Below are 14227 nucleotides of genomic sequence, written 5' to 3'. Positions count from 1 at the left end.
TATGGAACTTTCCCCAAATTCCCAGACTTTTAAAAGATCCTGGTTGAAATATTTCTGGAATACCTGGGAAATGTACCTACCTGCAAGTCACATTATTCCAGAGTCCAGTTGAAAAATGTATTCACCTGCAACCTACATTCATAATGAATGACAGGTTAGGAACAGTGAGAGGAGAATGCCTAAGCCATTTCAACTGGGACAACCATTTCAATAACGGGTGCATTCATAATGAATGTCAGGTCAGGAACAGTGAGAGGAGAATGCCTAAGCCATTTCAACTGGGACAACCATTTCAATAACGGGCATTCATAATGAATGTCAGGTCAGGAACAGTGAGAGGAGAATGCCTAAGCCATTTCAACTGGGACAACCATTTCAATAACGGGTACATTCATAATGAATGTCAGGTTAGGAACAGTGAGAGGAGAATGCCTAAGCCATTTCAACTGGGACAACCATTTCAATAACGGGTACATTCATAATGAATGTCAGGTCAGGAACAGTGAGAGGAGAATGCCTAAGCCATTTCAACTGGGACAACCATTTCAATAACGGGTACATTCATAATGAATGTCAGGTCAGGAACAGTGAGAGGAGAATGCCTAAGCCATTTCAACTGGGACAACCATTTCAATAACGGGTACATTCATAATGAATGTCAGGTCAGGAACAGTGAGAGGAGAATGCCTAAGCCATTTCAACTGGGACAACCATTTCAATAACGGATGCAAAAAATCTAACTAAGTTATTGGATTATTTCAGAAAATATCTATGTTATGGGATCACGTGAAGGTTGAACGAGATGGCCGCATGAACTGAGAGCTCCGCACAAGTAATTTCCAATTGTTAATCTTACCTCCACTTCAAGTTAAACCCCATTAGCTTTATATAAAAAAGACATGTAGGCTAAAAAAAGGCGACATTGCATGTGACATTTTTACCCGGACTTGAGCAATAGCCATAGAAAAGTCCCCAAGAAAAAGCTAGCTTCAGAAAAAGCTAGCGCCATTAGCCAGGAGCATGATGACCCGTCCCTTCGCAAGGGCCAACAACTGCCAACCTCCTCCTCTGTCGAAAACCAGGCACCAGCATCAGCATCAACATTTTGTGGGTTTGATTACAGGCTCAAAATGGCAATGTGATGGTCTGGGGGAGGTGGAGGCAATGTGATGGTCTGGGGGAGGTGGAGACAATGTGATGGTCTGGGGGAGGTGAAGGCAATGTGATAGTCTGGGGGAAGTGGAGGCAATGTGATGGTCTGGGGGAGGTGGAGGCAATGTGATGGTCTGGGGGAGGTGGAGGCAATGTGATGGTCTGGGGGAGGTGGAGGCAATGTGATGGTCTGGGGAAGTGGAGGCAATGTGATGGTCTGGGGAGGTGGAGGCAATGTGATGGTCTGGGGGAGGTGGAGGCAATGTGATGGTCTGGGGGAGGTGGAGGCAATGTGATGGTCTGGGGGAGGTGGAGGCAATGTGATGGTCTGGGGAGGTGGAGGCAATGTGATGGTCTGGGGGAGGTGGAGGCAATGTGATGGTCTGGGGGAGGTGGAGGCAATGTGATGGTCTGGGGGAGGTGGAGGCAATGTGATGGTCTGGGGGAGGTGGAGGCAATGTGATGGTCTGGGGGAGGTGGAGGCAATGTGATGGTCTAGGGGAGGTGGAGGCAATGTGATGGTCTGGGGGAGGTGGAGGCAATGTGATGGTCTGGGGGAGGTGGAGGCAATGTGATGGTCTGGGGGAGGTGGAGGCAATGTGATGGTCTGGGGGAGGTGGAGGCAATGTGATGGTCTAGGGGAGGTGGAGGCAATGTGATGGTCTGGGGGAGGTGGAGGCAATGTGATGGTCTGGGGGTGCTTTGGTGGTGGTAAAGTGGGAGATTTGTAAAAGGGATCTTGAAGAAGCAAGGCTATTACTCCATTTTGCATACCATACCTTTTGGACAGCGCTGAATTGGAGCCAATTTTCTCCTACAACAGGACAATGACCCAAAGCACAGCTCCAAACTATGCAAGAACTATTTAGGGAAGAAGCAGTCAGCTGGTATTCTGTCTATAATGGAGTGTCCAGCACTGTCAACGGATCTCAACCCTATTGAGCTGTTGTGGGAGCAGCTTGACCGTATGGTACGTAAGAAGAGCCCATCAAGCCAATCCAACTGGGGGGAGGAGCTTCAGGAAGCATGGGGTGAAATCTCTCCAGATCACCTCAACAAATTGACAACTAGAACGCCAAAGGTCTGCAAGGCTGTAATTGCTGCAAACGGAGAATTCTTTGACAAAAAAGTTTGAAGGACACAATTGTTATTTAAATTAAAAATCATTATTTATAACCTTGTCAACATCTTGACCGTCTTTCCTATTAATTTTGCTAAAATATTTCATGTCTGTTTTCATGAAAAACCAGGACATTTCTAAGTGACCCCAAACTTTTGAACGGTAGTGTATATTCACGTCACCAAATAATTGATTAAAACACTGTTTGCACTCGCCTCAGCAGCACCCTGTAGGGCAGCACCATGATTTAGCCGGAGGACAGCTAGATTCTGTCCTCCTTTGGGTACATTGACTTCAATACCAAACCTAGTAGGCTCATGGTTCTCTCCCCCTTCCATAGACTTATACAGTAATTATGACAGGATGGAAGATGTCCTCCGACCTATCAGACCTCTTGCATCATGAACTGGCATGTTGTCCACCCAATCAAAATATCAGAGAATTAATCTAGTACTGAAAGCGTAATCTACAGATAGCTAGCACTGCAGTGCATAACATGTGGTGAGTAGATGCAAGGCGGTACTGAATGTGTCGCTCTCTGTCAACGTGACTACTCTACGTTGTAAACTTTCATTCATAGGAAGGTTGCAGCAACCTCATGAAGGGAAAATTTGAGTATCATTTTGTAGTCTTATCGATGTTACATTGAACTGGGTGAATGGAATATGAATAACAGTCATCAATATGCTGTAATAGAAATAAGGCCATGCTCATTAAAACATGTATCATCCTCCCTCATCTGAAATGGCACCGACTGCCACTACACTCAAAGTACATTCAAAAACACAGATATTAACAATTATTCAAAAATCTACCTGCAGTAGAGCATGCTGGGGAAAAAAGTTAATTTGTTATCATAACTTGTGAGTTGATGTGACTTCTCATTTAATTTTGAGTCAGTACCACTTAACATTGACTTTCTAGTGTACTAGAAGAATTTGAATTCAAAATGCCTTGGGGTTTAAATGTAGGCCTTCGTGCAGCTTGGTAGTAAAGGTTCGTTTTAGATTAGAGGTAGTAAGGTATGGTTAGTTTAAATTAGAGGTTGTCATGGTTACTTGATATAGGCCTCTGTGCTGCTGTGGCCTTTGAGTTGGTCTTCCATCAGGTAGGTGTTGTGGGAGGAGCTGATGAAGTAGTGGTTGATTGGCTGGCTCATATCCTGGAACACCTCCTTGTGGGCGGGGTTGAAGATAGACCCCTCCTCCTGGTGCAGGTACATCAGGAAGCCATCTTTGGTCATGTGATTCTTCTGCTTTGCTGGGGGGGGGGCAGAATGAGTTAGGTAATTGGGCCTTGTGAAATAGCCCTCCCAGATATACAGTGTATTCAGAAAGTATTCACACCCCTTGACACATTTTGTTGTGTTACAGCCTGAATTGAAAATTGATTAAATTCAGATTTATTTTGTCAACACACAATACCCCATAATGTCAAAGTTGAATTATGCTTTTCTAAAAATAAAAATAAATCATAAAAAATGAAAAGCTGAAATGTCTTGAATCAGTAGGTATTCAACCCCTTTGTTATGGCAAGCCTAAATATGTTCAGGAGTAAAACATTGCTTAAATTAACAAGTCACATATGTAATAATAGTGTTTAACATGATGGTTGAATGTCTACCTCATCTCTGTACCCCACATAAACAATTATCTGTAAAGTCCCTCAGTCGAGCAGTGAATTTAATACAGATACAACCACAAAGACCAGCAACGATTTCCAAAGCCTCGCAAAGAAGGGCACCTATTGGTAGATGGGTAAACATAAAAAGTAGACATTGAATATCCATTTGAGCATGGTGAAGTTATTAATTACACTTTGGATGGCGTATCAATACACCCAGTCACTACAAAGATACAGGTATCCTTCCTAACTCAGTTGCCAGAGAGGAAGGAAACCGCTCAGGGATTTCACCATGAGGCTGGAAGACAGCTAGTTTCCGTCCTCCTCCACTGAGAGAGAGAGAGAGAGAGAGAGAGAGAGAGAGAGAGAGAGAGAGAGAGAGAGAGAGAGAGAGAGAGAGAGAGAGAGAGAGAGAGAGAGAGAGAGAGAGAGAGAGAGAGAGAGAGAGAGAGAGAGAGAGAGAGAGAGAGAGAGAGAGAGAGAGAGAGAGAGAGAGAGAGAGAGAGAGAGAGAGAGAGAGAGAGAGAGACAGAGACAGAGACAGGTAGAGAGAGAGAGAGAGAGAGAGAGGGGGTTCCATCACTTTTAGCCTACTCAAGAGAGGGATGCCATGTTAGCTAACTGGCTATAGTTTCCAAATCGAGGCCAGCTTTTGTTTTTATTAATTTATAGCCACTTTCTATCAATGATCAACAACCATTTTGACAGACCTTGAAGAATTTTGAGAAGAATAATGGGGAAATGTTGCACAATCCAGGTGTGGAAATCTTAGAGACTTACCCAGAAAGACTCACAGCTGTAATAGCTCTTAGAGACTTACCCAGAAAGACTCACAGCTGTAATAGCTCTTAGAGACTTACCCAGAAAGACTCACAGCTGTAATAGCTCTTAGAGACTTACCCAGAAAGACTCACAACTGTAATAGCTCTTAGAGACTTACCCAGAAAGACTCACAGCTGTAATAGCTCTTAGAGACTTACCCAGAAAGATTCACAGCTGTAATAGCTCTTAGAGACTTACCCAGAAAGACTCACAACTGTAATAGCTCTTAGAGACTTACCCAGAAAGACTCACAACTGTAATAGCTCTTAGAGACTTACCCAGAAAGACTCACAGCTGTAATAGCTCTTAGAGACTTACCCAGAAAGACTCACAACTGTAATAGCTCTTAGAGACTTACCCAGAAAGACTCACAGCTGTAATAGCTCTTAGAGACTTACCCAGAAAGACTCACAACTGTAATAGCTCTTAGAGACTTACCCAGAAAGACTCACAACTGTAATAGCTCTTAGAGACTTACCCAGAAAGACTCACAACTGTAATAGCTCTTAGAGACTTACCCAGAAAGACTCACAGCTGTAATAGCTCTTAGAGACTTACCCAGAAAGACTCACAACTGTAATAGCTCTTAGAGACTTACCCAGAAAGACTCACAACTGTAATAGCTCTTAGAGACATACCCAGAAAGACTCACAACTGTAATAGCTCTTAGAGACTTACCCAGAAAGACTCACAGCTGTAATAGCTCTTAGAGACTTACCCAGAAAGACTCACAGCTGTAATAGCTCTTAGAGACTTACCCAGAAAGACTCACAGCTGTAATAGCTCTTAGAGACTTACCCAGAAAGACTCACAGCTGTAATAGCTCTTAGAGACTTACCCAGAAAGACTCACAGCTGTAATAGCTCTTAGAGACTTACCCAGAAAGATTCACAGCTGTAATAGCTGTCAAAGGGGATTCTAACATGTTTTGACTCATGGGGTGTGAATACTTATGTAAATAAGACATTACTGTATTTCATTTTAAATTAATCTGCAAAACAAATGTCCAAAAACGTGTTTTCACTTTGTCATTATGTGGTATTTTGTGTAAATGTAAAAATATGTAAATGTAATCAAGTCGAGGAATGAATACTTTGTGAAGACAATGTATATAATTTATTTTTAAAATGGAAAGGTGCCTCAGAAATACACAAAGTATTTTAGCACATTCACAGAATACCATAAAACGGTATGCTGCCATTGAATACTGCATTCTTACGCAGAGTAAAATGAACTCACTATATAAGGGAGCATGTACACTGAGTGTACAAAACATTAAGAACACCTGCTCTTTCTAGATTCTAGAGATAGTTGTTATTAATGGCTGGGGTAAAATGAGTGTACAAAACATCTGGAACATCTCGCTAATATTGAGTTGTGCCCCCCTTTTGCCCCCAGAACAGCCTCAGTGTGTCAGGAAGTCTACAAGGTGTGGAACGCATTCCACAGGGACAATGCTGTTGTTGTTGACTCCAATGCTTCCCACAGTGGTGTCAAATTGGCTGGATGCCCTTTGGGTGGTGGACCCTTCTTGATAGATACGGGAAACTGTACAGTGTGAAAAACCCAGCAGCGTTGCAATTCTTGACACACTCAGACTGGTCTTGGCACATTCACCCTCTGCATGGCACACATACACAATCCATGTCTCAATTGTCTCAAGGATTAAAAATCCTTCTTTAACCCGTCTCCTCTCCTTCATCTACACTGATTGAAGTGGATTTAACACGTGACATCACTAAAGGATCCTAGTTTTCACCTGGATTCACCTGGTCAGTCTGTCATGGAAAGAGCAGGTGTTCTTAATGTTTTGTACACTCAGTGTACATGCTCCCTTATATAGTGAGTTCAGTACTAGAGCATCTCTCCTCACCCGAGTCATCCAGATCATATTGAGTCAGAACTAGAGCATCTCTCCTCACCTGAGTCATCCAGATCATATTGAGTCAGAACTAGAGCATCTCTCCTCACCTGAGTCATCCAGATGATCATATTGAGTCAGAACTAGAGCATCTCTCCTCACCTGAGTCATCCAGATCATATTGAGTCATTACTAGATCATCTCTCCTCACCTGAGTCATCCAGATCATATTGAGTCAGAACTAGAGCATCTCTCCTCACCTGAGTCATCCAGATCATATTGAGTCATTACTAGATCATCTCTCTTCACCTGAATCATCCAGATCATATTGAGTCAGAACTAGAGCATCTCTCCTCACCTGAGTCATCCAGATCATATTGAGTCAGTACTAGAGCATCTCTCCTCACCTGAGTCATCCAGATCATATTGAGTCAGTACTAGAGCATCTCTCCTCACCTGAATCATCCAGATCATATTGAGTCATTACTAGATCATCTCTCCTCACCTGAGTCATCCAGATCATATTGAGTCAGAACTAGAGCATCTCTCCTCACCTGAGTCATCCAGATCATATTGAGTCAGAACTAGAGCATCTCTCCTCACCTGAGTCATCCAGATGATCATATTGAGTCAGAACTAGAGCATCTCTCCTCACCTGAGTCATCCAGATCATATTGAGTCATTACTAGATCATCTCTCCTCACCTGAGTCATCCAGATCATATTGAGTCAGAACTAGAGCATCTCTCCTCACCTGAGTCATCCAGATCATATTGAGTCATTACTAGATCATCTCTCTTCACCTGAATCATCCAGATCATATTGAGTCAGAACTAGAGCATCTCTCCTCACCTGAGTCATCCAGATCATATTGAGTCAGTACTAGAGCATCTCTCCTCACCTGAGTCATCCAGATCATATTGAGTCAGTACTAGAGCATCTCTCCTCACCTGAGTCATCCAGATCATATTGAGTCAGAACTAGATCATCTCTCCTCACCTGAGTCATCCAGATCATATTGAGTCAGAACTAGATCATCTCTCCTCACCTGAGTCATCCAGATCATATTGAGTCAGAACTAGAGCATCTCTCCTCACCTGAGTCATCCAGATCATATTGAGTCAGAACTAGAGCATCTCTCCTCACCTGAGTCATCCAGATCATATTGAGTCAGAACTAGAGCATCTCTCCTCACCTGAGTCATCCAGATCATATTGAGTCAGAACTAGAGCATCTCTCCTCACCTGAGTCATCCAGATCATATTGAGTCAGAACTAGAGCATCTCTCCTCACCTGAGTCATCCAGATCATATTGAGTCAGAACTAGAGCATCTCTCCTCACCTGAGTCATCCAGATCATATTGAGTCAGTACTAGAGCATCTCTCCTCACCTGAGTCATCCAGATCATATTGAGTCAGTACTAGAGCATCTCTCCTCACCTGAGTCATCCAGATCATATTGAGTCAGTACTAGAGCATCTCTCCTCACCTGAGTCATCCAGATCATATTGAGTTCAGTACTAGAGCATCTCTCCTCACCTGAGTCATCCAGATCATATTGAGTCAGTACTAGAGCATCTCTCCTCACCTGAGTCATCCAGATCATATTGAGTCAGAACTAGAGCATCTCTCCTCACCTGAGTCATCCAGATCATATTGAGTCAGCACGTGAGCATCTCTCACCTGAATCGTCCAGCTCGTATCTCTCTATGAGTCTTACAGCGTCCTCCATTGTGGCCACCTCACGCTGCTCGTTCAGCAGGAAGTTGAGCAGGTCTTTGACACTCATCTTCTCCCCCGTAGTGGCGTACTTTCCATAGATCACATCGATCTCCTCGCGGTATATCAGCAGGTCATAGAAGTGTTTGATCTCAGGGCCTTCCAGGGAGCCCGAGTTAGACTTGTCACATTTCTGTAGGATCATTAACAAAAAATCATGAACAAAACAGTACTAACGAGATACAGTACATTGAGTTCCTCCTCAGACAAAGTAAAATGCTTTGAAACACAGCGTAACCTTAAATGAAACCCAGGAACATTACAGGGATGCATTAGGAGCTGCCTGTACAGAGTCTATAACACCATCCTCGTAAGTTATTGACCAACTGTAGGTGTCCACTCACTGCAAACAGCACTTCAGCGTACATGTCGTCCACCTCGATGTTGATCTGGCGGAGGAAGTGCTTCAGCTCCTTCAGGGTCATCTTGTTGTCCTTGTTCTTGTCTGCCTTCCTCATACAGTTGAAGATCCAGCTTTAATACGCCCAGATTTAAGGATCAATCATTCACCATGTAGGAATATGTCAACGATAAATACCCAACGCAGAGGAAGAGGTCTAAAATACTAGAGTACTAATGGTCAATAGCGAATTGTAAACAGGAGTTGGGTTTCAGTTCAACATCTGTTCAGAATCTGTGGAATGTCAAATTAAATCAAATCAAATGTTATTTGTCACATACACATTGTTAGCAGATGTTAATGGTCACATACACATGGTTAGCAGATGTTAATGGTCACATACACATGGTTAGCAGATGTTAATGGTCACATACACATGGTTAGCAGATGTTAATGGTCACATACACATGGTTAGCAGATGTTAATGGTCACATACACATGGTTAGCAGATGTTAATGCGAGTGTAGCCAAATGTTTGTGTGCTTCTAGTTCCGACAATGCAGTAATAACCAACGAGTAATCTAACCTAACAATTCCAAAACTACTGTCTTATACACACAAGTGTAAAGGAATAAAGAATATGTACATAAAGATATATGAATGAGTGATGGTACAGAACGGCATAGACAAGATGCAGTAGATGGTATTGAGTGCAGTATATACATATGAGATGAGTATGTAAACAAAGTGGCATAGTTTAAAGTGGCTAGTGATACATGTATTACATAAAGATGCAGTAGATGATATAGAGTACAGTATATACATATACATATGAGATGAGTAATGTAGGGTATGTAAACATTATATTAAGTGGCATAGTTTAAAGTGGCTAGTGATACATGTATTACATAAAGATGCAGTAGATGATATAGAGTACAGTATATACATATACATATGAGATGAGTAATGTAGGGTATGTAAACATTATATTAAGTGGCATAGTTTAAAGTGGCTAGTGATACATGTATTACATAAAGATGCAGTAGATGATATAGAGTACAGTATATACATATACATATGAGATGAGTAATGTAGGGTATTTAAACTTTATATTAAGTGGCATTGTTTAAAGTGGCTAGTGATACATTTTTTACATCAATTTCCATCCATTTCCATTATTAAAAGGAGCTGGAGTTGAGTCAGTATGTTGGCAGCAGCCACTCAATGTTAGTGGTGGCTGTAACAGTCTGATGGGATAGATAGGCAGATGATGATGTACAAGTAGAGATACTGGTGAGCAAAAGAGCAGAAAAGTTTTTAAAAAACAATATGGGGATGAGGTAGGTAGATTGGGTGGGCTATTTACAGATGGACTATGTACAGCTGCAGCGATCGGTTAGCTGCTCAGATAGCAGATGTTTAAAGTCAGTGAGGAGATATAAGTCTCCAGCTTCAGGGATTTTTTGCAATTCGTCCCAGTCACTGGCAGCAGAGAACTGGAAGGAAAGGCGGCCAAATGAGGTGTCGGCCCTGGGGATGACCAGTGAGATATACCCGCTGGAGCGCGTGCTACAGGTGGGTGTTGTCATCGTGACCAGTGAGCTGAGAAAAAGGCGGAGCTCCACCTAGCATAGACTTATAGATGACCTGGAGCCAATGGCTCTGGCGACGAATATGTAGTGAGTGCCAGCCGACTAGAGCATACAGGTCTCAGTGGTGGATGGTATAAGGTGCTTTAGTCACAAAACAGATGGCACTGTGATAGACCGCATCCAGCCCGCTGAGCAGAGTATTGGAAGCTATTTTGCAGATGACATCGCCAAAGTCAAGGATCGGTAGGATAGTCAGTTTACTAGGGTAACTTTGGCGGTGTGAATGAAGGAGGCTTTGTTGCGGAATAGGAAGCCGATTTCAGATCCGATTTTGGACTTTTTGGACTCATGTTTAACAGGAGAGTTTACAATCTAAACAGACAGACACCTGGGCAGTGTGTCTGTCTGTTTAGAGAGTGAAGGAGGCTTTGTTGCGAAATAGAAAGCCGATTCTAGATTTACCTTTGGATTGGAGATGTTAATGTGAGTCTGGAAGGAGAGTTTACAGTCTAAACAGACACCTAGGTATTTGTAGTTGTCCACATATTTTAGGTCAGAACCGTCCAGAGTAGTGATGCTAGTCAGGCGGGTGCGGGCAGCAAACACAGTGTCCAAGGAAGGGCCAGATGTATATAGAATGGTGTCGTCTGTGTAGAGGTGAATCAGAGAATCACCCGCAGCAAGAGCGACATCGTTGATATATACAGAGAAAACAGCCCGAGAATTGAACCCTGTGGTATCCACATAGAGACTGCCAGAGGTCTGGACAACAGGCCCTCCGATTTGACACACTGAACTCTGTCTGCAAAGTAGTTGGTGAACCAGGCGAGGCAGTCATTTGAGAAACCAAGTCTGCAGATAAGAATATGGTGATTGACAGAGTCGAAAGCCTTGGCCAGGTCGATGAAGACGGCTGCACAGTACTGTCTTTTATCGATGGCAGTTATGATGTCGTTTAGTACCTTGAGCCGAGGTGCACCCGGGACCAGCTCCAAAACCAGATTGCACAGCAGGACGGTGGGACCCGAAATGGTCAGCGATGTGTTCATTAACTTGGCTTTTGAAGACCTTAGAAAGGCAAGGCAGGATGGGTATAGGTCTGTAACAGTTTGGGTCTAGAGTGTCACCCCCTTTGATTTGTCCTTCTCAAATAAACCTATTTTTCTCCACCTGATTTGCTTTGGAGATTGTGTTATTGAAGAATAACCTAAATTGCTAGCAACCAGTTGCTCAGAGCTTAAATGTTGACCTATACACATTATAGATGGGAATCCACTATACTGAATTTTTTTTATATATTTTTACATATTCTTATTTTCAATGACGGCCTGGGAACAGTGGGTTAACTGCCTGTTCAGGGGCAGAACGACATATTTGTACCTTGTCAGCTCGGGGGTTTGAACTCGCAACCTTCCGGTTACTAGTCCATCGCTCTAACCACTAGGCTACCCTGCCGCTGGACAACTATTTTCTGATTTGTAACTCCAAGTACTGGTAACTCCAAGTAACTAAACAATGTTTTAGTTGTGAACTGCAAAGCAAGCAGATTAACAAAAGAGGATACTGCTCGCTCGTCTGCTGGCTGTTGAGTTTCTTCATGTTAGAGATGATCTTCTCCAGACCACTGACCCACTGCCTAGCCTCCTCTGCCGAGGTCGCCACCAGATCCAGGTTCCTCCTGCGGCCCTTAAAGAAGATGGAGAAACAGCGGTCCTCAACGTGGGCCTCTGTGTGCTTCTGAAGACCCTCCGACTGACGGCCCTTACGCACAGAATCTACGTCATCAATGGAGACTGAAAGGGAGACAAGAAGGGGATTGAGGTTAGAATTGTTTATAAATCCTGGTCCTGAAGTCTGACCGCTTGGTTTCATGGCTGCTGAGATTTGATCGTTTCTTGGTTTAAACCAAAAAGCCTCAAGGTCCAGGCTGGAAACTGTGTGATGACATGGCTGTCACCATGGAGACCATGGGCTTGTCCCAATCATGTCTTCATCACATCTACCCCAGACAGAAACATACAGGAGAGGGTGGGTTTGATAGGACAGGGTGATAGAGGAGGGTATGCAGGAAGCCTCTCTGTCTCAGTGTGCCTTTCACCCACTCACAGCACCCAACAGCCATCTATCTGACTGTCTACACACACTTCGTTCCCAGTTTCTGTTCCTATACACCCCAACCTGTGTAACTGACTGGAGGAGCCTGTCAATCAGACTTAGTCCCTGGTGTCTACTGGTCAGTCAAATTTAGTCCCTGGTGTCTCCTGGTCAGTCAGACTTAGTCCCTGGTGTCTACTGGTCAATCAGACTTAGTCCCTGGTGTCTACTGGTCAATCAGACTTAGTCCCTGGTGTCTACTGGTCAATCAGACTTAGTCCCTGGTGTCTACTGGTCAGTCAGACTTAGTCCCTGGTGTCTACTGGTCAATCAGACTTAGTCCCTGGTGTCTACTGGTCAATCAGACTTAGTCCCTGGTGTCTACTGGTCAGTCAGTTACACAGTCAGTATCTAAATAATATGTGTGAAATGCTTGATAGTTTATGTGATGTAAACAGAGAGGTCTACTTTCTTGGGGACATGAATATTGACTGGTTTTCATCAAGCTGTCTGCTCAAAAGGAAGCTTCTCACTGTAACTAGTGTCTGTAATCTGGTTCAGGTTATTAATCAACCCACTCAACAGGAAGCTTCTCACTGTGACCAGTGCCTGTAATCTGGTTCAGGTTATTAATCAACCCACTCAACAGGAAGCTTCTCACTGTGACCAGTGTCTGTAATCTGGTTCAGGTTATTAATCAACCCACTCAGCAGGAAGCTTCTCACTGTAACCAGTGTCTGTAATCTGGTTCAGGTTATTAATCAACCCACTCAACAGGAAGCTTCTCACTGTAACCAGTGTCTGTAATCTGGTTCAGGTTATTAATCAACCCACTCAACAGGAAGCTTCTCACTGTAACCAGTGTCTGTAATCTGGTTCAGGTTATTAATCAACCCACTCAACAGGAAGCTTCTCACTGTAACCAGTGTCTGTAATCTGGTTCAGGTTATTAATCAACCCACTCAACAGGAAGCTTCTCACTGTAACCAGTGCCTGTAACCTGGTTCAGGTTATTAATCAACCCACTCAGCAGGAAGCTTCTCACTGTAACCAGTGTCTGTAATCTGGTTCAGGTTATTAATCAACCCACTCAACAGGAAGCTTCTCACTGTGACCAGCGTCTGTAATCTGGTTCAGGTTATTAATCAACCCACTCAACAGGAAGCTTCTCACTGTAACCAGTAACCTGGTTCAGGTTATTAATCAACCCACTCAACAGGAAGCTTCTCACTGTAACCAGTAACCTGGTTCAGGTTATTAATCAACCCACTCAACAGGAAGCTTCTCACTGTAACCAGTGTCTGTAATCTGGTTCAGGTTATTAATCAACCCACTCAACAGGAAGCTTCTCACTGTGACCAGCGTCTGTAATCTGGTTCAGGTTATTAATCAACCCACTCAACAGGAAGCTTCTCACTGTGACCAGCGTCTGTAATCTGGTTCAGGTTATTAATCAACCCACTCAACAGGAAGCTTCTCACTGTAACCAGCGTCTGTCATCTGGTTCAGGTTATTAATCAACCCACTCAACAGGAAGCTTCTCACTGTAACCAGTGTCTGTAACCTGGTTCAGGTTATTAATCAACCTCTCAACAGGAAGCTTCTCACTGTAACCAGTGTCTGTAATCTGGTTCAGGTTATTAATCAACCCACTCAACAGGAAGCTTCTCACTGTAACCAGTGTCTGTAATCTGGTTCAGGTTATTAATCAACCCACTCAACAGGAAGCTTCTCACTGTAACCAGTGTCTGTAACCTGGTTCAGGTTATTAATCAACCTACTCAACAGGAAGCTTCTCACTGTAACCAGTGTCTGTAATCTGGTTCAGGTTATTAATCAACCTAT

General features: G+C 43.4%; 1 protein-coding gene across 1 annotated transcript; it reads right to left on the bottom strand.

Annotated features, from left to right (window-relative positions):
- Positions 1–3296: 3296 nt before the first annotated feature.
- On the bottom strand, positions 3297–12410 carry LOC127920855 (1-phosphatidylinositol 4,5-bisphosphate phosphodiesterase delta-1-like). Its single transcript, XM_052504880.1, has 5 exons — positions 12395–12410; positions 11853–12081; positions 8701–8830; positions 8261–8489; positions 3297–3532 (listed from the first exon to the last, which is right to left on the bottom strand). Exons 1-5 carry the CDS (start codon positions 12408–12410, stop codon positions 3327–3329), a joined length of 810 nt encoding a protein of 269 aa, XP_052360840.1. The 3' UTR covers positions 3297–3326.
- Positions 12411–14227: the final 1817 nt, after the last annotated feature.

Source organism: Oncorhynchus keta, unplaced genomic scaffold (genome assembly GCF_023373465.1).
Source record: "Oncorhynchus keta strain PuntledgeMale-10-30-2019 unplaced genomic scaffold, Oket_V2 Un_contig_20930_pilon_pilon, whole genome shotgun sequence".
Taxonomy (NCBI): domain Eukaryota; kingdom Metazoa; phylum Chordata; class Actinopteri; order Salmoniformes; family Salmonidae; genus Oncorhynchus; species Oncorhynchus keta.
Note: the sequence above shows the minus strand (reverse complement) of the source record. Positions and strands in the feature narration are given on the sequence as shown.